Source organism: Trichechus manatus, unplaced genomic scaffold, assembly GCF_000243295.1.
Source record: "Trichechus manatus latirostris isolate Lorelei unplaced genomic scaffold, TriManLat1.0 scaffold00001, whole genome shotgun sequence".
NCBI classification, from domain to species: Eukaryota; Metazoa; Chordata; class Mammalia; order Sirenia; family Trichechidae; genus Trichechus; species Trichechus manatus.
Window position 1 is genome coordinate 18,408,904 of NW_004443937.1, and position 25,088 is coordinate 18,433,991.

Here is a 25,088-nt window from a genome sequence, read left to right on the forward strand (position 1 = left end):
CCCAGGTAGTCCTGCCCTACAGACAGACGTGTGAAAGCCACTGCTGAGCCGTCTGAAGCCCGCTGTGCATGACCTTCACCTCAAACTTCAAACGGTGCCTGGGCTGGGGCACCCCAGAACCCACCAGACTCTCTGGGGTGGAACTCAGCATGGGTATTTTGTTCAAGTCTGACACTGCCGGGGTTGAGCACCCCTGCCCAGACACCCAGCCCCCTGGGGGTGGTTACACAATCACCTAGGTGGAGGGCTGTTTAAACACGTGATGGGGAACCCCACCGCGTCAGCACACCTAGGGCTCCGTGAGGTCCGAAGGAGTCCCTGCACTCCACATCTCAGTCAGAGGCTCCCCCTGCTCAGAGCGCCACAGCCCCCCTCAGAGGTGTGTCCTGAGTGTGGTCATACCCGAGCACTGCTGACCACCCCCCCTTCTAGTACGTCATGCCCTGGCCCACCCCCAGGACCTTACCGGCAAGGGGCCTTGCTCTGCCACCTCCACAGCCCACCCCCCCAAGGAAAACCCCCGAGCCAGGCACTGTAGCAAAAATGTTTAATCTCTCCGTCATGTGTGTATATTTACAAGTACTAAATCTGAGGAACAGTAAAATAGGAAATAGCCGTGTATATACACACTCTGAGGCCACACGCCCCGGCAGCCACGGCCACTGCCGCGAGAAACACCGCCAGGCTTGTCAGAGCGCAGACTCAGGGCCGCTCTGCTTGCGGGTGGGGGTCTGCAATGTTAAAGGACAGCTAATTGTGGATGTCTTAAAAATATCTTCTCTCTCTAAATATATCTATTCTAGCTGTGTAGCACCAACGACGTGAGCCATCATGCCCCAAGCTAGGAGGGCCACCGGACGAGGCTCTCAGAAAGGTCACTCCAGCAGGGCAGGGAAGGAGGCTTTGGTTCCTCGGTGGAAACAGTCCCTTGCCTGCACGAGGGGCGCCAGGCAGTGCCCGTGTGGGGCTAGCCAGCGCCATGGGCCAGGGGGCCCATCCCAGCCTGCTCCTTGGCAGCCCCGACCCCATGGCCAAGGTTGGAAAGTGGCAGGGGCCAGCAGCCTGGGTCAGGCTCTGGGGGTGCAGGGCAAGCTCGAGGTATATCAGGGCCTCCTCAGAGGCCTCGGGTTCCCAAACCGAGGGTGTGCTGTCCTCAGGGCACCCCTGAAGCACAGTCCAGGAAAGAGAGCCAGGTGGGCCCAGGACGCCGGCAGACACCCCAACGCCCCGTGGGCCCTCCTGCAGGGTGGGCAGTAGCAGCAGTGTTGGACAGGCCAGGGTGTCACCTAAACACTTCCACTGTGACCCAGGCTTCCCGAGCCTGGTTTGGCAAGGCGGGCCTGCGGGGCACTCGCCCACCTCCATTGCACGCTCTGGCTCAACCCAGTTCCCTCAGGACCCTCTCCCAGGCCAAGCGCCAGAGCCCCACCCAGAAGAGGCGGGAAGACAGAGGAACCAGACCCTGATTCCCCATGGAAGGTGCGGGCCAGGGAGGTGCCCGGGGCCTGCTGAGCTGGGAGACGGTGTGTTCCGGAATCGGCTTGTTTAACGGGTATGTAAACAGATACTGCTAAAGTGCTTGCGGCTTAGACACAAGTGTGTGCTCCAGGACCCGAGTCCCCATGGGCGCCTCTGCAAGAAGGCCCATGTGGACAAGGCCAGCTGGGCAGGATGCCCACCCCTCAGTGCGAAGCTTCGGCAGGGAGGGGACCGGGATGGGCTCTGGGGAGGGAGGCCGCGGAAGCCCGACCTGACTGAGGTGGAACTGGAAGCACAGGCGGCTTTGCTCAAAGCCAGTGTCCAGGGAAGACTTTTAGGGGAACCGAGGCTCTGACCCAGGCCTAGCCAGACAGGATCAGATAGGAGACGGAGGCGCCCCAGGTATGGGGCTCCCAGCCAAAGCCAGGGGGAGCAGAAACCGAGCCCCCAGGCTGCATGGTCTCCAGAAGCCTAGCTCTGCTCTGGCCGCCAGTAACAGCCTGCATCACCCCATGGGCTGGGGCCAGCCAGAGCTCGAGCAATGGAAGTCCTGTGCCTGCTGCAGGCCCCGTCTCCCTCCCATTCGAGGAGCTCCTGGGCAGCTCCTGTCCGACCTGGTGTGGGCACTGGCTCCCGTGCTCTGGAGGGGCTGCATGTGGCAGCCTGGGGGGTGCTCTTCCGCTGAGCTGGGCCCAGGGCAGGTTGGCCCAGACACAGTTAGCTGTCCCTTAAAGTCATGGGGTCTTCAGTACCATCGGAGTGAACTCGAAAGGGGCGGCCGCTTATTTGCTTTCACAAGTGACTAATTAATTAAAAAACATTAAAAAGGTCTAACAACCTCTAGTACCAACACTTGCAGGTTTAAAAAGATCAACTCAAACTAAACGCTAGGACGGTCATGCAGTCACCCACGGGCTCACGCCGCACGTGGGTGGCAGGAAGGAGTCCCCCTCAGTCCGGTGAGGTACACGGCGGTGGTCCAGGCACAGAGCCCCCTAGGGGGCAGCTGTGCCACCTCCCCAGACCATTTGGTACTCTTCCCACTGCCTTAAAGTTCTTGTTCTCGATGGTCTGTCAAACTTTTCCTCCTCCAGTGACTATATACACCCCGCTGGGGCTGGAGGCAGAGGCGGGAGCCACGTGTGAATATATATATATATACACATATATATATGTACAAGTCTTTCATTAAAAACAAGTCCGTTCTTGCTCACTGGGACGAGAGTGGGTAGAAGCTGGTTTGCAGTCCCTCTGCTCACTGCTCCGGTCCCCAGGCCCAGTGAGACCCAGGCCAGGGGGTGGCTGAGGGCCCTGGCCACTGCTCTCATCGCCCATGCAGTCAGCAGGATTTCTTTCCCCCTAAAAAACTACAGTCCCCAGATGTCTCACCACCCTACTGAGGTGCCAGACGTCACTGAGATGCCAGACTGGAAGCCACTGGAGGGGGGAGATTGGGAGAAGGGGACAGAGGGGAGCAGAGACGAGGCAACTGAGAGACAGAGGGGGCAGAGGTAAGCAAGGAGGAGTGGGGGGCCCTGCCCCAAGGAGCTCTGTGGCCTGGGAGGACTCACTCGCACACCCTCCTGGGCAGTTGGGGCCTGGTTTGGGAGCAATAAATAACAAGCGTGCACACTGGGACCTGGATGGAACCCAGGCCTGAGTGGCTTCCGGGGTGCAGCCCTGAAGACAGAGTGAGTTCCGGGACCCAGTGGAGCCGTACGGCCCCTGGAAAGCCCCTCCATAGGAGGGGAGGCTGGAGGGCGCCTCTCTCAGCGGGTGACACAGCCTGGCCCGCAGGAGCACGCGGTGAATCAGTGGCATGGTAGACCCAGCAGCCCCGTTGCATCCCGACCCAGCCCCAGCCCTTAGCCTCTCCCTCGGCTGCGGGCCAGATCTCAGCCCCCAGACTCAGCCCGTGGGTGCTGCCACAGCCACAGAGGCATGCTGGGTCAGCTCCAGGGGGGCTCTGGCTTGCCCCTCACCCTCAGACGTTCCTCTGCCCCCCATGAAGCCCACCAGGCAGCTCTCGCCAGGCAGCAAGCCCACCGCCCACACCCCCTCCCTGGTGCAGGCGTGCAGGCACGTCCGTCCACACAGACAAAGCTGGCTCTGTGCCGGGCGGAGGGCGGAGAGGCCGGAGGACTTGGTCCACAGAGAGACAGGTCAGCCGTGCGGAGTCCCGCAGTCCTCGGGTTCTGAGTGCCACTGAACGCTCCAGAGATGAGGGCCAACGGGCTGCAACTCAGCCTCCCAGCCCTGGCCTGGCCTGCTGGCTCCACGCTGCCTGTCCCCACCCTAAGCAAAGATGCTGGCCGCTGCCTCAGCTGCTCAGGGACATGGTGTCCACCACCTGCTCCAGCTTGCTCCGGAGCCGCTGCCGCCGTGCCTGCTCATCCTTCTCCAGGGCCACCAGGATCTTGGGGGGGGGGGCGGGGAGGGCGGGTGTTACAGGCCTGTCCAGGGCCACCCACTCGCTGCAGGGTGGGCAGCCTTCTAAAAGGCACAAGCACCCCAGGCCACACAGGAGGGTAGGCTGTGCTGTGGCACCCGGCTGTCAGGCGGCTCGCTCCTGCCCCCACACCCTGTGCCAGGGCCATGGCCATGGCTAGCGGGGGCTTGGACAGATTCCAAGGCTTGATTCCTTCAATTATGGACCAAGGGATTCGGTGTGGTGAAGGGGCCCTGCCCAGGTCACCATCCTGCCCATGCCCCCCAAGGCCCCGTTCCAAGAAGGTGGCCCGGTGAAGGCCCAGCCCCGTCACATGGATTTGAGCAGGCCACCGCCTCGCCCCTGCACCCCACTCTCACTTCCAATGCACGTGGGGCCTTGGGCTCCTCCCAGGCCAGTCACAGCCCCTCCTGGTTTGCAGCTCAGACGTTTCTATTTCCCCAAGGAAGCAGAACCCTGTCGCGTGCTTTGCGGGGCAGCCACCTGCTCTGGTTTCCTGCTCGGGACAAGGCTTAGGGACAACCTTGCTCACACACCCTCTCCTCCCTGCTCTCCCGGTCAGTGCCACACTGTCACCTCTCTCAGCCTTGTCCACCCCCCACCCCCCAGTCCCACCTAGGTCGCTGTGACCTCCTTTGAGCCCCTTCCTCACCCTCCCAGTGTGTCTGCCCACTGAATGCCCCTGTTCCTGACCTTGCACTTCTGGCTACCCTCTGCCCTCCTCCCAGGCCCCTGGACCCCCTTTTCCTGTTGCCTTAGTTAACTCCCCACCCCCTTGCCTCGCAGTGTTGTTGGCCAGGGATGTGAAGGCCTATCCTCGCCCCCTCTGCTGACGCTCACATCCTGTGCTAGCTGCCAGCTTCACAACACCACAGCCCCTGTGAGTGTGTGGCCTCCAAACACTGAGATTCAGCCTGCACTCACCCCTCAAACCTGAACATCCCGAAGTTGAGCCCGACCCCTCAGGCCTGTCCCTCTACAGTCTCCCACTTCCGCTCAAGGCGCCTCTGTGTCTCCAACTGCTCAGGCCAAAAGTGGGGCCGTACCCACATCCAGCCAGGATGGCAGGCCCTGGTGGCTTTCTCTCAAGCACACCGGAATGCCCTCCCCACCCCCCCTCGCCTGGCTGCGCCCGCAGCCCACGCTGGCCTGCTCCCCTCGCCCCAGAGCGCCCATCAGTCAGGTGGTGTCTCTTCTCTTCCCAAATCCCCACTGGCTTGCGCCTCACCCAGGGAACGTTCTCTCTCTCCTAGGCCTGTGGGCCTGGTCCTTGACTGCAACCTCAACCGTGTCTCTGCCCCTCTCCCATACAGCCCCCCGGTCAGGCCTCTCCTCCCTGATGCCTCTTTCCATGCAAATGGCGGGGAGGATTCCTAGGGCCCTCTCCAAGTCGGGAAAGACAAGGGAAAGGGCCATCCAAGGAAGAGCCTTGGGCCCAGCTGGGAGACTTCTGCCTGGACCAACTCAGAGAACTGTCACCAGCCACAACCTCCCCTCGGGAGACCCTGCAACCCAGACCTCCTCACCCTAGCCCCTGGCCACCAGGAGAGGCATGCTGCAGCGACCTGCCCCCAGCATGGTCCAGCTATTTCAGAACAGCCTCTGCCCAGCTGGAATGGCCAAGGGGCAAAGCCAGGGTGCCTGGGAGCCGTGACAGGCGGTAGGAATTGGCAGGGCGGGGGTGGCAGAGGGCCTGAGACCAGGTGGGCTGCGGCTGGTGGCACCCATACCCCCGCCCAGCGAGGCTCACCTCGTCCTTGTACTTGGTGATGTAGGAATAGATCTCATGCAGAGCGCTCATGCTATTGAACTGGCTCAGGTGCAGCCTCGACTGCTCGGCCAGGTACGCACTCATGTCCTGGTCGCTGATGGCCGGCATCTTGGCGATGTCAGCATAGTACCTGTAGGCGGCCAGGCGGGACATAATTTGGGTCCTGGCCCTGTCTGGCCACCACCTGTTCCACTGCCACCCCACCCCACCCCACCCCCAGCCCATACCCGCCCACACCCCCGCACCTCTCCACCCAGCTCTTGTAGTTGGGAATGTCCTTGGCGTAGAGCAGCTTGTTGGAGGGCGAGTCCTTGCCCAGCTTGTGCTCAGATGTGGAGCAGGAGTCCATGAAAGTCTGGGCCACCACTGAGAGGCAGGCGTCTGTGATGCTGCTTTTGTGGATGTCGAACACGAACTGTGGGTTCTTGATGACGTTCACCCAGAAGCGCAGAGGCAGGCTGTGGGTGGGGCAGCCCGGTCAGAGCCATCTCAATGCCACCTGGCCCACGCCTCAGGCCAGGTCACTCCTGATCAGGCAGGCCTCCTCACCAGGGCAAGACCCCACTCTCGGGCCTCAGCTTCCCCTTCTCACAATGTGGGGAAGGGGTCGGCCCATGACCTTGTGGTTCTGCTGACTCTGCTTCACTGTGGCTATGGACATCCACACAGATGGGGAAGCTGAGGCCCAGAGAGGGGGCAGGGGTTCTTAGTGAGGGCAAAGCCTCGAGGGCTGTCTCCTGCTGCCCAGCCACAGGCAGGCTGCCCTTACAGCCCAGCCCACTGCCTGTCCCCACAGACATGACACACGCTGAAACACACACACACACGGTCACGTGCAAACACATGGCAACACAGTCACACACACGGTCATGCACATGAACAGTCAAGTACACAGACATGTGCACTATCACAAGTACACGGTTACACACACATCCACATGGGCACAGTCACGCTGTTACACATGCAGTCACAGGCAGGCAGGCGCTCAGCCATACGTACAAGATCTCACACATTCACACACACGGCCATACACACCAGGCCACATATGCACGACCACACTCATATGGTCCTAGGAACGTACACATGCTCATACGTGGTCCGACGCAATGGAGGGGCACACTCACACCTGCACACCACACACGGGACACACTCACATCTGTATAAACTCACACCTGCACAGCACAGAGAGGACACTCACACTCATACACACATGAAGAATACATTCACACTCAACACAGATGCACTCAAACCCATACACAGAGGACACAGGCACACATGCACACGTGGAGAGAAATACACCTGTGTACACACACACAGAACACACACCCACACACACACAGAGTGCACCCATGCCCACACACACAGAACACACAGTGAGAACACTCAAACCCACCCACACACAGGAAGCACTCACACATGCACAGAAGACACACGCACAGAACACATACCCCCACACATAGAGGATGCGCTCACACCCATGGAGGACACGCTCACACCCCCCTACAAATGCAGAGGACACACACACAGAACACATTCACCCCTGCACACACAGAGGACACACCCCCTCACAGAGGACACACTCACCCCCGCACGCACACACAGGAGACACGTTCACTTCCGCCCAGAGTCCCCATTCCCCGTGTACCAGTTGCTCTTCCAGGTGTGCCGCACGTCGGCGTCATGGATCTGGTGCTTGTCGGCCTGCTCGTCCAGGAAGTCAAACATATACTTGATGGCCAGCGGCAGGGCGCTGCCCCGGTGGGCCGTGCTGAAGATGGTCTCAAACAGGTCGTCCACAAACTTCTGCAGCGTGCCCTGCGGCAGCAAGCAGCAGAGCTCCAGGCTCCATCACGCCACCAGCCCCTTCCTGCACACCTGGGACCCCACCGCCCTGCGCCGCAGGCATGGGGAAGGGGGAAGACCAGAGGATTTGCTCCAGCCCATCTGTCTTGTCCCAGCACCCCCAGGGCCCACCTTGGTGGCCAGCAGCCGCGTCAGGTAGATCTCGGAGACCATCTTGCTGCCGCGGTCACCCTCACGCTGGTCCAGGTGGTCGTGGTTCTTCACCAGATGCCAGAGCTTGGTGCCGCTCTCCAGGTCGGGCGTGATCATGGGTGTGCGTGAGCGCAGGCTGTCGGGGCTGCTGGCTGTGCGCAGCATGCTCTCTGTGGGCACACACCTGTCAGCACCCCATCAGCCCCACTCACCAGGAACCCCAACAGAAATGTCAGGGGCGCCATCTCCCAAGGCCGAGTGTCCAAGCGACAGGCCCTGATGAAGTCCCCATACCAGGCCAGTACTGATGGGGCTCCAGAGAAGTGAGTCGAGGGCAGGAAAGCACAGAAGAGGAGACACCCCAACATCCCCCGCACTGGCCCCACCGCTCACCGTATCTGCTGAGCGACTTAGTGAAGGTGGAGGAGTTGGAGATGTTGTAGGCAGATGTCTGCTTGGGCACCAGCGCAACCGAGGACCCATCCGTCACCTGGGTGCAGAAGGCCAGAAAACACCACCACTGACCCCTGCCCACTTGGACAGTGATGACATAGCAGCCCCAGTTCTCCCTGGGTTTGTATCCCTGACGTCACCACCCCACTCTGAGCCTCAGTTTCCCCACTGGTAAACTCCAGGTGCTAGGATGATGTCAGGATGACGTCGAGACAATCCACACGTGACTTCTGGGCCTTCTCCCCCACATTCACCTCACATCCCAGGGCAGCCAGAACCCAGCAGCAGAGCTGGCCAGGGTTCTCACAGTGGTCCTCGCCTCGCTCCAGAGCCCCCGAGGGAGGAGAGGCCCCAGGAAGAGAGCCCACTGGATGGCCAGTGGGGCACTCACCTGGTAGTGAGCCAGCGTGTTCAGCCTCTTCCAATCGTTGTCGATCTTGGTGGTGACATCCTCGTCCTGCAAGATGATCCGTGCCATGCGGCCCTGGCGCCACTCTGCAGGGAGGGAGGAGAGCACTGCAGGGAGGGAGGAGGCAGGGCACGTGGGGAAGGGCTTCGGGCACCAGCAAGGAGGGACCAGGAGGCCCTGCCTCCAAGTGGCCCCAGGCTTCAGCACAGAGCCCGAGATGCCTGGCGCAAGACCAGCTGCCACGGGGATGTGCTGCGCCCTCTGCTCCAGCCTCTCGCCTCCTGTTGGTGGAGCACCCTGCAGGTCCAGGCGCCAGGCACATGTCTCAGCCTCTAACTCTCGGCTCTAGCCATGGATACCCTGAGCTCCATAGCCTGGCCCCCAAACCTGCTCATTCTTTTTCTCCAGCATCCTAGCTGGGTAGGAGGCACCTCCACCTGTCCCATCACTCGAGCTAGGAGCGCTCTCTCCTAGCTGTGACAGTCCCTTGCCTCCCGGTGTCTCTGCAAACTCCAGAGCAGTTCTGGAGACTGCCCTGCCATCCCCATCCTCACCGGGCTGCTGCCCCCTGGTCAAGGTACAGCTTCTAAGAAGTCTCCCTGCTTCCACTTTCAGCCCCAGGCCCTACTGTCCCAGCCAGACAGCTCTCAGACCCTGATCCCACCCCTCACTCAAACACTCGTGGCACCCCAGCCTGACCAACGCCAAGTGCTGGGCCCTGCCACAAGGCTCTGCACTGGTGCCCTGCTAACTTGGCTGCCTGCAGCTGAGACATGCCCGGGTGCCCGCTCTGCCCCGGGCCCCTGCACACGCATCCCCACAGCCCTCATCAGGATGCCCAGCCCCCTCCAGCCCCTTGCCCAGCTCACCCAGGTCCATGTCCCCAGCCTTGGGCCGCTGGGAGTAGGGCACCCCCTTGTAAACAGCGTCCAGCAACTTCTCCTTGACCTGTGTCACCGTGTCACAGTTCAGCCCCTTCACTGGCACCTCAGGCGCATTCTCGTTCTCGGGGTTCACACAGTTGAGGGTCTGTGGGCGGGGAAAGGTCACACCATCAGCCCTTGGGTCACCACACCCCTGCCAGCCAGCAGGGCCCGCTCTGGCTGCACAGACGTCAGCGATCCCGCAGCAGTGCCCGCCAGGCAGGAAGCAGGGGTTGGGGGTGCCAAGTGGCGGTGGTGCTCACCAGCATCTTATAGTCGATCTGCTGGCGGATGAGTTTGTCCTCACTCAGCGAGTAGCGGGCCTCGCCCGTGATGGCGTCAATGGGGCCCTTCTCCATCTGCTGCTTGATGGCGCAGTACAGCATGAACAGCGGCTCCCCAGCACACTCCTGGGACGCGGGATGGGCGTCAGGCTGCAGCCCCAACACCAGGCCTGCCACCCCGCTCTCATGCTGTCTGAACTTCCCCCAGGCAAGGGGAGACAGGGAAACGCCCAAATTCTCCTCAGGAGGCAAGCTTAACACTACTTCCAAAACCACCCAAGACTAGACAAAAGTAATAACCACCACAGACCAATCCCCCTCAATAAGTATCTATCAAACCCTCCGCAGCTGCTCTTCCTACAACCCGGAAGCCTCTCCCCCAGGTCTCCACTGGCCCGTCAGGGCTCGACCCAGTGTCCCTTCTCAATAGGCCTGCCCTGACTGCCCAGCCATGTGGCTGCCCTCCCAACGCAGTCATGGCACTTTGCTGTACCTCCCCCGGCCCTTGTCCCTCCCCGAAATCATCGCGTTCACTGTGACGACTGTCCGCTGCCCGTCTCCCCCACGCAGAGCAGAAGCTGCCTGTGGGCCAAGGTGCATCTGTCGTGTGCACGTGGTTCCCTAGTGCCCATGTCGTCACAATGCAGAGAGCCGCCTGTCCAGAGCGCCACTGGGCCTGGCCGTCACGCCTGCCCCTGGACCCTGGGCTGTGGCATGTCCTGCCCACGTGAGCCCCGGCCCTGGGCACAGGAGGGCTTCTGCAGGGCCTGGCCGCCTGGCAGAGCTTGGGAGGCATTCGAGGCCGAGGCGGGCAGCAGACCCCTCCCAGTCCTCAAAGACAAACCTGCTTTGGTGCACAGCACCGCGCTGCCCCTGTAACCAGATGCTACGGGCCCCTTGTTAGCATCTGCGGTAATCAAAGAGACAGCTGCTAAGGAGCAGCCATAAGCACAAATCATCCCGAGACCTTCCAACAACACGCCTGTCTTTGAAATTATGTTTCGTTTGCAAACTTGGCTTCATTAAGTGGGTCGGGAGAAGGAGAGAAGGGAGTGCAGGTTGGGGCCCACAGCCATTAATAGCTGCCTCTTCCCAGAAACACCCTCAGAGAGTGGCGGCGGGAAAGGGCCTGCCAGGGCCTCAAAAACCAAACACCTGCCTGAAGGTGCCAAGTCCTGGCCAATGCAGGAGGTAGAAAGGCATGTAGCTGCATTTCTCTAGGTCAGAGAGGTAAGGTCACTGGCCCAAGGTCACACAGAGAATGAATGGAGAAACCAGGATTCAAACACAGATCCCTATGACTCCAAAGCAAGCGTCATGAGACAGACTCCAGGCTGGCCAGTGGGCGGTTCACTCCTGCCCTGCAGCACCCCCTCTCCCAGCCAGCCCCACCCTTTCTTCCATGAGGCCTCCCCAGATGGTGAGGCCAGGAGTCAAGAAGGCCCAGAACCTAAGAGCCCAGTCCACCCAATGCTCTCACTGGGCCCAATGATGAGGGAGGAAAGGCGGCCTCAGGCTCTCGTGGGCTCCTGCGGGCTCCCTCCAGCTGCGATGCGCAGGAACCGCCTGAGGACAGTGCCGCTTCTCCCAGCGAGAGGTCAGCACGATGCAACAGCTTGACAAGCAATGCCAGGGCACGTGCTTTTCCACTTGGGGAAATCGAGTTAGATCCCTGCCTAGCGCCATACGCAAACAAAACTCGTTTCTCAGCATAAGCCAGGAGCTCAGGGAGACAAGGTGGAAAGTTCATGTTAAAAAAAAAACTGTAACCCACTGAAAGAAATAGCCCTCGGAGAAGGGCAAAGGATAAAAACAGATCATTCGAAGAAGAAATACAGGTGGCCAATCAAATGTATGAAAAGATGCTCAACTGATTATCAAAGAAACTCAAATTAAAGCATCAAACTATCAATTCACACTTATCAAATTGGGAAAGATGAAAAAGATTGGTAAGCAAGTGTTATCTAAGGCGTAGGTAAATGGCGTTCAAATACTGCTGGCAGGAATACAACAAACGGCGTGCAACCTTTCTTGCAGGACAGTTGGGCGGCATACTTCACAATTAAAAACCAGCGTGCCTGATCAGCTGCAATCGCCCTCCTGGAAATCCACTAGATCAGCACAGCAGACAACACCAACTGCATCAGAGTGGGCGGAGGACTGCTCCCGGGGGGGACCACACACTCCTGACACCTGCAGGCAGTGCAACAGTATCTCACGACGGCACCACAGAACATTACTCAGCTGTCAAAAAGACCGGGGAGCACAGAGAACTGTCTGGAAGACACCGCAACACTGCCCAGAGCTGGCGTGGGAGGTGGGGCCGGTGCAAAGCGTGTCGTACTGAAACAAGCCAAAACCCTGCCCTGAGAAAAAGCGAAGTTCAACAATTTCTTTTTAATGTTAAACCACACTCCGCCTGTAGACATTTGCTTCAGCTCCAAAGCCACTATGGGAGGGCACACCCCAAATCACTGATAATTACCTCCAGAACTGGGGAGGCTTACCCTTTATACCTACTTCTGTGTATTAAAATGAACTTGCATTACTTTCTAGTTATGCTGTTTGTTTCTAAAGAGAGAAAGGAACTTAAAAGAAAAAAAAAAGTTGGGTTGTTTAAAAACAGCACATGGTAAAAAGAAGCCAGTGACCAGTTACACAAACGGGGAACGGCCCCCAAGGCCGTCCAGGGGACCCACCTGGGTGGGAAACACGGCTCCCCTCCAGGGCGCTGTGATGAGAGGCCAGGCCCTTCGGGGGGGAGGGGGGTGTCACAGGTCATCCCAGCATGTCCCCCTGCCTGACCTGGACAGTGTCCTCCTCTGTCATGAGCGTCAGACAAGAATTCCGAGTCAGGGTAGCCTGAGATTTAGACCTGCTCGAAGCTTTCAGTGGGCCCCACTGAGAACAGGGGTCAGTGTGGCTTCAAGGCCCTCAAATTCTGACCGGGACCCTCCTCCTCCATACACACTCTGCTCCTGTCCACACGGGGCTCCCTCGGCTCCCCACCAGGCTTCTGTTCTTACTGTTCCCTCTGCCGGGCATGACTCCCCTCCCCACCCCCCCACCTGCTCCTCCTCCTGGAAGCAGCCCACCCGCAGGACCAGAGGACAGCTTGGACAGTGCCACCAATTCCCACCCTCTCTGCTGGGAGTGTCTCCGAGCCAGGTGGCACTTGCCTCCCAGGCCAGCCAGCCTCCCAGGTCTCCTGGCAGTACAGAACACAGACTTGTTAAACTGATCCTACTCCTCTGCATGTGGCTGTGGAAGGTCAGGGCCAGACGGGGACCGTCACACTGAGCCAGTGTGCGCTCAGCCTCAGTGCTTGGACACCTGGCTCCAGGTGCTCCTTGTGGCCTACAGCGCAGGCTAACGAGCATGCAGTGAGCTACCTCATCTTCACAGAAGTGCGCGTTCACGGGAATTGCACAGCTGCGTTGTCGGCCACCAGCTCTGATGACAAGGCTGTCACTTATGGGGCACTGACATCACTCACACAGCCTCATAGGGAACACCAAGGCTCTGGGCCCCATCTCCTCCCACCCGCTCCGCCCACTCCAGGGCCTCTGCGCTTGCTTTCCCTCTGCCTGGGACACTATTCCCTGGCTCCTGCCTGGCTCACGCCTCCTCTCCCTCAGACCTCACTCAACCCCACCCTCCCTGACCATCGCTACACAGCCCTGCTCAGCACTCCCCACTTGCGCAGCTTGCTCCTTTCAGAAGAAGAAATCGAGGAGGGAGTCACACAGTTAGGCAGCCGCCAGCTCCAACCCCTCCCCAGCCACGCACAGCACTGCCTCAGTTACCCCACCCTCCAATAACACACAGGGCACAGCCCACACCAGGCTCCAGGAGAAGCACCACCACGTCCCCCTCACGAGGACACGGGCCGGCATGCCATGCTTTTGGATCATCCAAGAAGAGCCAGAGATCTGGAGTTTTCTGCATGGCCTCCCAAAGTGCAGGCAGCCAACCAATTAACACTAAGTGTGGCCCAAACCAAACTCCCCTGGAACCACATCCAGCCTGGGGGCAGCCAGCATACAAGGTCTACCTGAGCCCCGCTCTGAGGCTGGTCACCAGGCGGGGGGCAGGGCTGTCCTGGCAAGCACAGAGGGAGCCCTCTCACAATGGATGGCAGACAGGAGCCCCTCTGAGCCTCCACCCTGTCCAGGCCCGGCCCAGCACTGGCTGACCAGCGCAAGAGCCCTTCTCCTTCCCAGCCAAGGGCAAGGTGCAGGGCCCCAGACCACCCCTGCAGAGCTGGGTGCCCACACAGCCTCGCTGGGCTGTGAGAACAAACCTCCTAAGAATGGGAAACGGGCATGGGAAGGACGAGCGCCTTCAGGGAGCTCACGCCGGGCTGCCCACCCTGTGCCAGACTCTCAGCTGGGATTCTATCAGCTTTCTGTACCCTTTCACTCTGTCCTTGACATCCCATTCTCAAACTGTCACCCCCACAACACATCATCCTTCCTCTGCCTCCCCCATCTCTGTCCATCCCCTTGGCCTACCTTGAGGAACTTGTATAAAAGGAAGGTAAACCAGTTGGTCAGCATCTTCTCCGCCACTGACTCAGTCCTAGTGGGGAAGACCTGGTCAGGCCATGGAATAGCAGCCCCTGCCCTCCACTCTCTTTTCACTCCTTTAAAGGCTTCCACGGAGACGGAGGCCCCAGATTTCTGCCCCCAGAGCTCAGATGTCCGCCAGGAGGACTCAGGCCGGCACTGAGTGGCTGGCCCCAGACCAGGAGCGCCATGGCATGGGGCCTATGTGCTGTGCCCTGTGGGTGCCCGGGACCTTACAGGACTGGTCCTCACTGCAAATGCTGAATCAGCAACACTCCAGCTTGGGTCAGCCCACCCCCAGGACACCAGCAGGGCTGTGGCACAGGGCTCACCGTCGCAGAAGCAGCTTGGGGTGGTTCTTGCTCTCCAGGTTCTTCTCGATGAGGTCGGAGAGCAGCTGCTTGAGCACGCCCGTGGCGTACTCCATCTCGCCCTGCAGGGCAGTCATGATGAGTGAGGCCACGTTGCCACGGTCGCGCATGGAGAAGCTGCGCTGGGCCTCCAGCGTGCGGATGAAGGTCAGCAGGAAGTGCTTCTTGGTCAGCAGCTGCCCAAACAGCGTCAGCGACTTCTCCACATTGGCCTGCACCTACGAGGACATCAACCCACTCAGATCATGGGGCCAGCCCCAAGACAGACAGGAGGGCGGGCCTCCGGACCAAGGAGTCTCAGGTGCACAGGCAAGCAAGCTAGTGGGGGCAGGGCCAGAGAGCAGGCCTCAAGGGCGACGTGAGCAAAGCTACTCCAAGGCCCAGCCATCCTTCACAGCACAAACCCACTGCCGTTAGGACGGCCACAGCCCACCACCAGGGCATGTCATCAGGATGGGGGAGGGTGCAGAGTGGGAGGGCCTGCTCCTGCCACCCTCTGAATGGCCAGTCCTTGACCAGCACCTCCCCCAGCCTGGCCCAGACAGCTCAGTCAAAGCCTAACTCCCGGTGGTGGCATCTGATGCCCCTTCTTGCTGGGTGCCAGAGGTACTCTCACAACAGCCACCATCGCAAACACCATCCTCCCCACTTCATGGACGCAGAGCTGAGTTCCAGAGAGGGGCAGGGGCCTGCCCAGGGCCCACAGCCTGGGGGTGGGCACGTGAGCAAAGCACAGGCACACCAGTCCCGGGCCTGCTCCCTCTCACCCACGCCGAGGCTCCTCCTCAAGGCTCGCGCCAGGCCCACAGGCAGGTGGGTGGCAGGCACCAGGTACACACACGGTCACAAGCAAAAACAGACACAGCAACAGACACCAGAGAGAGCCGGCAGGGAGGAGAGGTGGGGGCCACGGCCAGGACACAGAGCCTTGTCATGGCACCCTCCCCCAGGACCCAAGGAGGCTCAGGCCCTGGGCAGAGCCCCAGCAAGGCCCCCAGGCTCAGCTCAAAAGGGCACCCCCCGATCCACAGAGCCCCGCAGGAGGGGGCTCCTGACATCAGAGGGGTGCAGATGCAGTGCCCTCAGCAGGAGAGCGTGGCACAGCTGAGAAAACACTGACTCAGCCAGAACAAGAGGCTCAAGCTGGATCTGCTGGGGCCTGTGCTGGTGCCCATATCCACAGAACAAACCCCACCTCTCTGAAAGCCCCTGCCACACTTCCCCGACAGCCACAGCAAGCCAGCTGCCACCTGCTACAGGCCGCCCCACCCCCAGCACACACTGCAGCACCACCCCAGCGGACAGGTGAGCTGCAGGTGATGCAAGTGACACCAGAGGCCCGGCAAAAGGAGGCAGGCATGCCCCAACCCGTCTGACAACTGAGGAGCCCCTGGAACCCAGCCTGAAGGGGTCTGAAGTGATGAGGGCTGGTGGCGTTGCCCTGAGCCAGGCCCCCTTTCTGCAGGTCCTGGGGTACCAGAATGGAACCACCCTCACCTGTAAACAGTACCCACCCAGCCCCCCTGCTCTGGCCTGGAGCTCAGAGGCACTGGATGGTTCAGGTTCTGCCTCCAGGTCTTCCCTCCCTTCCAGGCTCAGACTGCCCCCAAGGCCCACTCGGCTGCCCACCAGCACCCCAAGGAGCTCTTGGGCAGAAGTAGCCAGACGGCCCACGTGTATTCCATGCCAGCATCCTACCTCCATCTCCTTGAGCACAGGGTGGTCCTCAATTCCAGGGAAGAGCACCCGCATGGCGTAGGTCCGGTAGTCAAGGAACGGGATGCCTGAGCCGTCCAGGTCACTGGTCAATTCGTGGATATCCGTCTGCAGCTCTGCAAAGGCTGAGGGCCAGATGCGACGCTGGTCAGAGCCGCACACCCTGGTGAGCCAGGCCCAGCCGCGGCCCCTACACACACTGGGGCTGAGCCTCTCTCTGGTCATGTGACCTCAAGGACACTCCTGCGCCTCCCTGGACCTCAGTTTCCCCAGCTCTAGCACAGGGGAAACGTCCCTCTGCCTCACTGGGTTACCACAGGGAAGGTGCTGGCACACACACTAGGCCCGGTCGGGGCTGCCTACACCTCAGACACTGGCATCTGGTGGCAGAGTGGCAACAGGCGGCTGGCTCCTCCTGCCACCCCTGGGTCCACGCCTCCTCCCTGGCACCCGTGTGGCTCAGCCACCTGAGAAAGGATTGGGCACAGATGGGTCCAGGGAACGGCAGGCCCAGGACAAGGAGCTGCAGTGGTCCTCCCCAAACCTGCAGCTCCTCATACCTGACAGCGAACATATGAGTCCAGGCCCCTCCCAGGCCGCCTGCTCCCAGGCCTGACAGGCATGCCCAGACGGAGCATTCCAGAGCATTCCAGAGCCGTGAGGTGTCAGCCCCACAGCAGCCTAGGAACACACTATCTGATCAGGAGCCAGAGGAGCCGAGCAGTTCTGCGGAGACGTCTGGCAGGTTTAATTAAACTCCAGAGCCTTTCATCTCCTGGGCACCGCTGCCAGGTGCTCGGTTATCTCCACTCAGCCAGGCCACACCACCGGCCACTGTGCCCGGCACTTGCGCTGGCAAATAAAGGCTGTCAGGCCCAAAGCCCTGGCGGACAGTCTCCTCACAGGCGAAGTCACTGTGGACTGCGGGGGGCCCACCCTACAGAATCCCCTCCCCATGCACTCTGCATCTACTCCTGCCTGAGGGTCGGTAAGAGCAAGTGCTGGCCAGCCTCTGGGCCATCCCTGCTTCCTCAAAGGGGGTCCCGGGCACGGCACTCAGTGTTGAAGGTAGGGAGCCCTGGGAGAAGTGGGACCCGCTGGGCCCTGGTCCCGGCAGCGCTGACAGCAGCATGGTGCCGGTCGGTCCGCTGCGAGGCCACCATGGGTGGAGGGTGCACCTGGCCTCAGACCAGCTCCACACTTGGCTCCCCTTCCTCACCCAGGACGGGGACAGCCCCTAGTCTCTGCCTCCAGAGTTGCGAGGCCCAAAGCCACCCTGGCCCCTGGCAGCCCTCCACAGTGCCCACGGTCACAACTGTCCTGCTCTCCAGACAAGGCTCAGAGGCCACTGCATGGACAGCAGCCAGGCCTGGGGACAGTGGGGGGAGCCACAGCTTGCCAGTAGGAAGGGCTGTGCCCACGAGACCCAACGCCCAGGGAACCGGCACAAGAAGGTGGCTCGCCCAGCCCCACACGGCCATCAGAGGGCCTGGTGCAGGACTCGAAACCAGCCTAGCAGAACCCTCAAGCTGAGTGTCACCCCACTCCCTCGCCATCAAGTGGCTGCCCTGCCCCAGCTGGCCACACTCCCCAGAGCTGTACACGATGGTCGAGATCAAAAGACGTGTGGCTTAATACAGCCTGGCCCCACGAGTATCACTGTGGTGCCAAGCTGGCCGCCAAGCCCCACAGACACCCTACACCCCAGCATGGGACTGGCACCCTAGCCCACGCCTCCCTAACTCACTTCTGCCCACGGCTGAGCGGTCTGCAGCCCGCCCACCCAGGACCCAGGCTGCCTCCTCTGGCGCACAGCTGCCGGCCCGAGCTGGGGACAGCAGTCCAGGTCTAACCATAGGATTGGTTCAGCGATGACCCCCTGCCCTGGCTAGGCCGGGCAAGGCCCCAGGACTATCCCTCTTCTCCACGGGGCTGGTGAGCCCACCGCTGTGGCTTCCACTACAGGGAAGAGCCTACCAGAGAACGAGGCACAGGGCAAGGGGAGCCAGGCAGACTCCTCGGCCCCTGGGCCCAGCCCGCCTGAGCCAGGACAGCTAGCACTGCCCTTTACAGAAGCCCCCGCCACCCTTGCCGCACAGCCAGTTTGAGCCGAGTTCCTGCTGCTCACACCAAGAGTTGTGCCAGACACACACCTCACTTCAGCAGAAGGAGCTACAGCCTGACTCCTCAGGGACAAAGGCCCTACCGACAGCACAGCCCAGCACCAGCACAGAGCCGCCCACGCACAGAGGCACCGTCCTGCAGGGCAACTCCCCCCGATGACTCCCAGAGCGTGCCTCGCCCACCCTCACAACCCAGGAGGCAGGGTCTGTCAGCACGCCTGCTCCACAGGTGAGGAAACTGAGGCACTACAAGTTGCCTGCCCACGGTCTCCCAGCAAGGCTGGGTTCCAACCCAGGCATCTGGCTCCAGGGCTGTCCTAGCCAACACACCACAGAAGACACAGGCCTGGGCCAGGCTACCACCAACACAGCCACTCCGTGGGGCCGACTTCCACGAGCCCTGCCCCCCAGCCACACAGACCTTCCTTGCACTCAAGGGCCACACGGGACTCAAGGTTGTCCATCTGTAACTGCAGCCGCTTCAGGGTGCGGTCGGCGTCACGGGACTTGCGCTTGTAGGCGATGAGCACAGCCACAATGACGAGCAGCAGCAGGCCCCCGCCCCCGCCGATGCCCACGATGGCGGGCAGCGTCAGCAGGCTGTCCGAGTACACCTGCAGCACCCCCGGCGAGAACTCAAAGCCGCCTGCCCGCACCTGCCGGAGGGGAGGGGAACAGGCTCAGGACCACCGCACTGCCCACCCAGGGCCCAAGCCGCGCCCACAGGCCCTCGAGACCCTACCCGTGAGTGATGCTGGCAGGACACTGGGACGCGGGGCAGGCGCCAAAGGGGACCAGTCGTGCCGGGCTCAGCCAAGGCTCAGGGCACAAGCCAGTCTACATGAGCACTCTAATGGCCCAGATCGGGGTGCGTGCAGAGTTGGGGCTGGGACAGGAGCTGGAGTTCCCTGAGGGGCAGGGCTGGGAGGTCCAAGGCGGGTGGATCCCCAAGGGCAGAACTGGGCCAGGGCACAACCCGCCTGGGCATCAAGCTCTGAGTGGAGGGACAGCAGGGACCTGGACGCACCGTGACCTTGTGCTGCCCCGTGAGGTTGGGCGACTCGCACAGCAGCTGCGTCTCTGACACAGTGAGCGCACAGGGTGTGGAGCCGATGAGCACTGTGTAGTTGAGCCTCAAGTTCCCAGGGGCCGGTGGCAGGAGGTTCCGGCCCTGGACCAGGCAGGAGGGCAGAAGTCAGGTCGGGGGCCCTGAGCCTGGACCCTTCTCAGACCCCGCGAGCCCTGCGGCCTCCACCCCACCACCTGCCTGAGCCACGCTGCCCGCCTGGCACACTCTGCAGCCCCCAGGGGCCCACCTTGAGGATGAGGGGGGAGCTGGGCTTCAGCTCCAGCAGTCCCGTAGGACTTAGCGGCTCGAGCACGGGGTCAGGGTAGTAGAGAAAGGCGGATGAGTTGAGCACGAGCAGGGCACGCACGTTATCCATGACGAAGCCCAGCTCTTCGGGCCGCTCACCCAGCTCGGGCGGGGTCCGCAGTGGGTTGTCGATGGACGGGGCGCGGCACACCATGGTGGTGTCATTGTACACGGTGCAGCTCTGGGGACACATAACGGGGTGCTGGGCGGGGCTGCGCTGCCCACACCACCCTGTCCACACCATCACCACATAGCACCCACCCGGGCAGCCCACAGCAGAGTCACCATCGAAGCTAGGGGAGAGGGTGCCTCCTGGGGCCCGAGACCCAGCCCTTGCTGGACTTCACTGTCTGCCCCTTCAGAGAGGGCGGGTCACCTTCTCCATAGCAGGGCCCATCTCCCAAGCCCATGCCATGTGCCAGGGGACCAGACACCAGGGGCAAAGCACTTCTGAGGGGTGCCAGCTCTGCAGGGTAGGAGGAAGGTAGACTGAGTGAAGCAGCTCATTTGGGCACAAGCCCAGGCCCAAAATACAGGGGGCTGCACATGGGCCTCTGTGACCCCGGGCAGTCGGCCACTGACCTCCCTGGGCCTCTCAGGGGGCCTGGGTGGGAGAAGCTGAGGGGCAGGGCGAGGGCACTGTGAACAGCCGCCCAGGCGAAGGCCGGCAAAGGCCAGGCCAGCAAGCATCGGTGAGCACTCACGTTCTCCCGCTCCATGCCTCCGTACTTGGCCCGGATGCGGGGCTCGCGGATGGTGGCCAGGTTGGTGCCCGTGACCGTTAAGAGGGTCCCCCCACTGGAAGATGAGGGCAGCAGTGAGTCACTGGGGGATGCTCTGAGCCCTCCCACTAGAACCAGCACAAACAGGCAGGGTCAGACCAAGCTGGCCTCCCCAAAAGACGGGTGGACCAACACCTCCACACGGGGCACTGGAGGCACGATCAGTGGGGACAGCTGAGGACAGGTGTGTTGGGGCTCCAGGGAAGGGACCCTGCATGCAGCTGTGGTCCTCAGGAAAAAAGAACAGGGAGGTGGCTCCGGCCTATGCAGAGCGGGGAGGCCGCACCTGTTGATGCTCCACTCAGGGTCGATCTTCAGGATGGTGGGGTCCTCGGTGTAGTTGTACTGCACCTCGGGGTTGGTGAGCTGGGCGCGGTTGATGTTGATGACGATGGGGGCACTGCCGGGGCTCTGCCCGGGGGGCGTCAGGCACCGGATCTCCCGTGAGTTCCTCCTAGGAGTGGGGCAGGAAAGGGGCACTCAGGGGAGAGAGGCCTCCAGACACCATCACACACAGCCAGTGACCCAGGCCCAGAACCCCATCTCCCTGGGCCCACCACCTCCTGGCTATGGACGGCAAAGCCCTCGAGTGGGCCCGGCACGCCCTATCCCGTGGCCCCCACTCCCCTGTGCCACCCTGACATCCAGAGCTCTGCCAACCAACCTGCCCTTGCCACTTGCCCCAGGCACGTGGCCCAAGGGGCCCCTCTCTCAGGCCACAGCACCACAGAGGGGGGTCCTGCTGCCCACACCCACTCTCACAGTGCCCCCATGCCCCTAGCCAGGCCCCCAGTCCCTCTGCAGCACCTGTCTGCCTGCCCGTCAAGCACTGCCTTGCTGGTGGCCGGGCTCCCAGAGGCCCTCAGGGCAGAACTACAGGTTCCCATGGTGCCTGGAGACAGTCGAGGGACGAGGCGTATGCCCTGTGTGCTCTGGGGAGAGCCCCGTGTGGCACTTGGTGCCGACCCTGACTGCCCCCTCCACCTCAGCACCCTCATCTGAAAGACAGGCTCAACTCCCATCTCATGGGGCCGCAGGGGACCCCACGAGGTGGCCTGGGTTGGGGGTCCTTGGGGTCTCCCACACTGGGGTCTCCCTGTCTGCGGCCTGGCGGCAGCATCCCAGCCAACCAGGTGGCCTCGCAGCGCAGCCCAGCCAACTAGACAGCCCAGCAAACACCATGATTAGTGCTGATAAAAGGTAATTACTGCAGGGAAATATTTAAAAGGCCACCTGTTAGCACCCTAATCTAAAATTACCCACTTCAAACCTCAAGTTTTTGTTAAAATTTCCTTTTTCTCTCAAATTTTTAAAAAATTCTTGCTGCGTTCCAAGATATTCCTCTGCTTGTCCCCTGCCCTGGAAGGGAAGGACCAGGCCGAGGCAGTCAGCCCCGCCCACCTGCCCCCTCTGCCCTTCCCGCTCTGGAGGTAGCCCCTGTCACCATGGAAACCTTCTCCCACCTCTGGGTTTCCATAGTGATCACCCTAGCCAGGTTCTCCACAGCCCCGTTTCCCTGGCGACGGCAGCGGGGCACATCACCACGTGAGCCAGGAGGAGGTGTAGCCCGGCCCCAACGCCCTATCCGCACCCCCATACCAGGAGAAGGAGCAGGGCCGGCCACCGACAGACACGGCCACGTCACTGCCTGCATTCAGGTGGCTCCCCTCGATGCCGATCCAGGTGCCCCCAGAGAGAGGCCCACGGGCTGGGCTTACGCGGTAAAACGTGGGGTTCTGCAGCAAGAAGGAACTTGTTGGGGCTTCCAGGAAGCCCCTCCCCTTTGGCACCAGATGGGGTCAGAGCCCTGCTCAGCCTGCTGGGAGCCCAGGGCCTCAGGGCTGGTCACACAGAGACCCTGGAGCTGGGCCCACGATGAGGAGGCATGTGGCAAAGCGGGGGCAGCATCTAAGTCTGGGGAACAGCAGGAACAAAGATGTGGCTGGACAAGAGGGTCCCCAAGGAGGATGAGGAGCCCACTGCTGGAGATGGCATGGCCCCTGTGCCCAGACAAGACTCTAGCAGTCCCTGCCGCCAGCCTACATGCTAACTCTCCTCCCATCAGGGGCCAGGGAGGGCTTACCACAAAGGTGAAGCGCTTGGGTGACAGGGCCCGGTAGTGAGGGGAGCAGTCTCGCACGCACACCTCCACCAAGGCGTCATGGCCACGCACCAGGCTGGCGTCCCCGATCTCACACACAATCCTGTAGACCACAGGTGGCTCAGTGGGCGGGCAGGTGGGGGGCCCAGGCAGGCCGGTGGAGACCCCCACCCACCCCATTCACCTCCCCACCCCGCACTCACTGCTCGGCGCTGACGTACTCGCTCTCCACGGGGCTGCACAGCACCTTGCCCACGCGCACACCCAGCCGCACGTCCTCGAACTTGAGGCCCAGGTTCTCGCCTGTGATGGTGAGCCGCGTGCCCCCCTGTCTCGGGCCCGTCTCAGGGGACAGCTGCGGGAGGGCAGAAGCTGGGCCCGGCACCCGACCGACAGCCCAGACCTAGCTCACCGCCCACCCTGTGCTGAGGGAGGGCTGGCTGGGGACAGCAGGGGTGTCCACTCCACCTGGGGCTGGCTGAGGGGTCGGGCACCTCGGAGGGAGCTGCTGTGCCTACCTTGAGGATCTTGGGGTCAGCGCAGCGGCTGCTGCCATGGCGGGCATGCATCCAGGACACAGGCGTGTCGGCGGGGCAGTGGTGGCGCAGGGAGCAGCGGCGCTCAGCCACGCACCAGCCACACTCGAAGTGCGGGTCAGCCTTGAGGCAGAGGCCGCAGCTCTCTCGCAGGGCTGGGCACTTGTAGAGGTGCGCTGGGGTGGCGGGGGTCATGGTCAGCTTGGCCCACCGGCCCACCCCTACCCCCGGCCCTGTGCCCGGCCACAGCTCACCTTGGATATTCTGGGGGTTGTCAATGACAAAGTTGCCGTTCCACACAACCGAAAGGTTCACGGGCAAAGCACTGATGTCGTTCCCTTCATAGAAGTACTGCGGGCGGGAGGGGGGCATCAGAGAACCACCCACAGCGACTGCCCAGACCACACTGCACGGTGGTGGGAGGCACCCCTGCCAGCAGCGTCAGCCCCTCACAGGGAGCCCCAGGAGAAGCCCCAGGCTGGCCCTCAGGTGCACTGTGGGAAGCAGGCTTGAGTGTACCCCAGGACCACGGCTCTAGGTGGGACCCATTTCCAATGCAGAGCCCAACCTCTCTCAGCAGCCCGCACGCAGCCAGCCAGCTGAGGGGCTGCTGCTGCAGGCCAAACCCAGCTACCCTCGGCCCCCAAGGCATACTTCCTGCTGGCCATGGCCCTGCCCTCCAGCCTCCAGGGGTGACATCCCACTTCCCAGAGCCCACCCCAATGTGATCTCCCTGGAGGCCACCCAAGCACTGGGCCCTCAACCTGCAGGCCGGGGTGTGCCTCACCCCAACACAAGGATATCCTAGCCAGGCTCCTGGGACATGTCAGGGGTCCTCTGTGAACCTGTTTCTCTGTCTGCCGGGAGGCACCAGCAGTCCCTCCTCCAGGGCTGTGTGAGGTGCCCGCAGTGGGGTATCCCCACCGTAGGCCAGATCAGCAGGGAGGCTCTGCCCCTACCCCATCCACCCCCACGCAGGGTCCTCTGTGCTCACGGCCATCCTCCCCGGAGCCCAGGTTGGGCCCCAGCGTGCCCCACTTCCTGCAATGGGTACTCTCGACCCCTCCCAGCTCAGGTGGAGGCAGGCAGCCCAGCGTCTCAGGAGGCAGCCAGCAATTTATCATTATTTTATCTACTGGAGTTTAACTGGGTCCTATCAAATTCTCCTGATACTCCCTTTTCCCTTTAAACAGGAAAGATAAATGTGGGTCTGGAGAGGGCAGGGGGCAGGCGGGCGGCACAGGGGGCAAGGGGAGACGAGAGAGCCGACAGTGGCTGACAGACGCAGGGAGGGGCGCAGGGACCACTAACAACAACAGAGTCCGGCCGACCAACTGATGGACCGACCAACGTCAGTCAGTCCAGGAAGACGGGAGCAGACAGAGAGAGAGGGACAGTGGCCGGGAGCAGGAAACGGAAGTGCAGGGTACACAGGAAGTGTAGTAGAGGATCAGAGGGACGGGTGGGAGGCTACAGTCAGCCCCAGGGCAGGCCCATTGTGGCCCCCAGACGCTGTCCCACTCTGACCTCCCCACCACCCCTCCCTGGGATTTTGGGGGTGGGGCCTGGCAAATGGCCAAATGTCCAAGGTGACGTCCCAAAACCACCACATCTTGGCCCACTCCAAGAAAGGTGTCTAGAGGGAGTTCCCTGCTCTCCTGACCGTGTGCTTCCTAAAGTCAGGTGGCTGAGGCCCTGAGCACAGCAGGGATCTGCCGGAGATCAGAATGCACGAGAGGGCAGGACTTGAACC

At 61.7% G+C, this 25,088-nt stretch overlaps 1 protein-coding gene across 1 annotated transcript in view; it reads right to left on the reverse strand.

The window, feature by feature from the left end:
- Positions 1-3,763: 3,763 nt before the first annotated feature.
- PLXNA1 (plexin A1) overlaps positions 3,764-25,088 on the reverse strand; it is a 47,763-nt gene continuing 26,438 nt past the window's right edge. Inside the window, exons 10-31 of the mRNA XM_004368686.2 lie at positions 23,590-23,686; positions 23,318-23,511; positions 23,003-23,154; positions 22,782-22,902; positions 22,298-22,434; positions 20,985-21,152; positions 20,621-20,714; positions 19,858-20,097; positions 19,569-19,712; positions 18,963-19,197; positions 16,401-16,543; positions 14,664-14,920; positions 14,278-14,344; positions 9,743-9,889; positions 9,426-9,585; positions 8,539-8,642; positions 8,088-8,184; positions 7,674-7,864; positions 7,345-7,514; positions 5,945-6,157; positions 5,679-5,829; positions 3,764-3,895 (exon numbers count right to left, since the gene is read on the reverse strand). Coding sequence (XP_004368743.2) covers positions 3,800-3,895; positions 5,679-5,829; positions 5,945-6,157; positions 7,345-7,514; positions 7,674-7,864; positions 8,088-8,184; positions 8,539-8,642; positions 9,426-9,585; positions 9,743-9,889; positions 14,278-14,344; positions 14,664-14,920; positions 16,401-16,543; positions 18,963-19,197; positions 19,569-19,712; positions 19,858-20,097; positions 20,621-20,714; positions 20,985-21,152; positions 22,298-22,434; positions 22,782-22,902; positions 23,003-23,154; positions 23,318-23,511; positions 23,590-23,686 — 3,378 coding nt within the window. The 3' untranslated portion in view covers positions 3,764-3,799. The remainder of the gene's footprint in view (positions 3,896-5,678; positions 5,830-5,944; positions 6,158-7,344; positions 7,515-7,673; positions 7,865-8,087; positions 8,185-8,538; positions 8,643-9,425; positions 9,586-9,742; positions 9,890-14,277; positions 14,345-14,663; positions 14,921-16,400; positions 16,544-18,962; positions 19,198-19,568; positions 19,713-19,857; positions 20,098-20,620; positions 20,715-20,984; positions 21,153-22,297; positions 22,435-22,781; positions 22,903-23,002; positions 23,155-23,317; positions 23,512-23,589; positions 23,687-25,088) is intronic.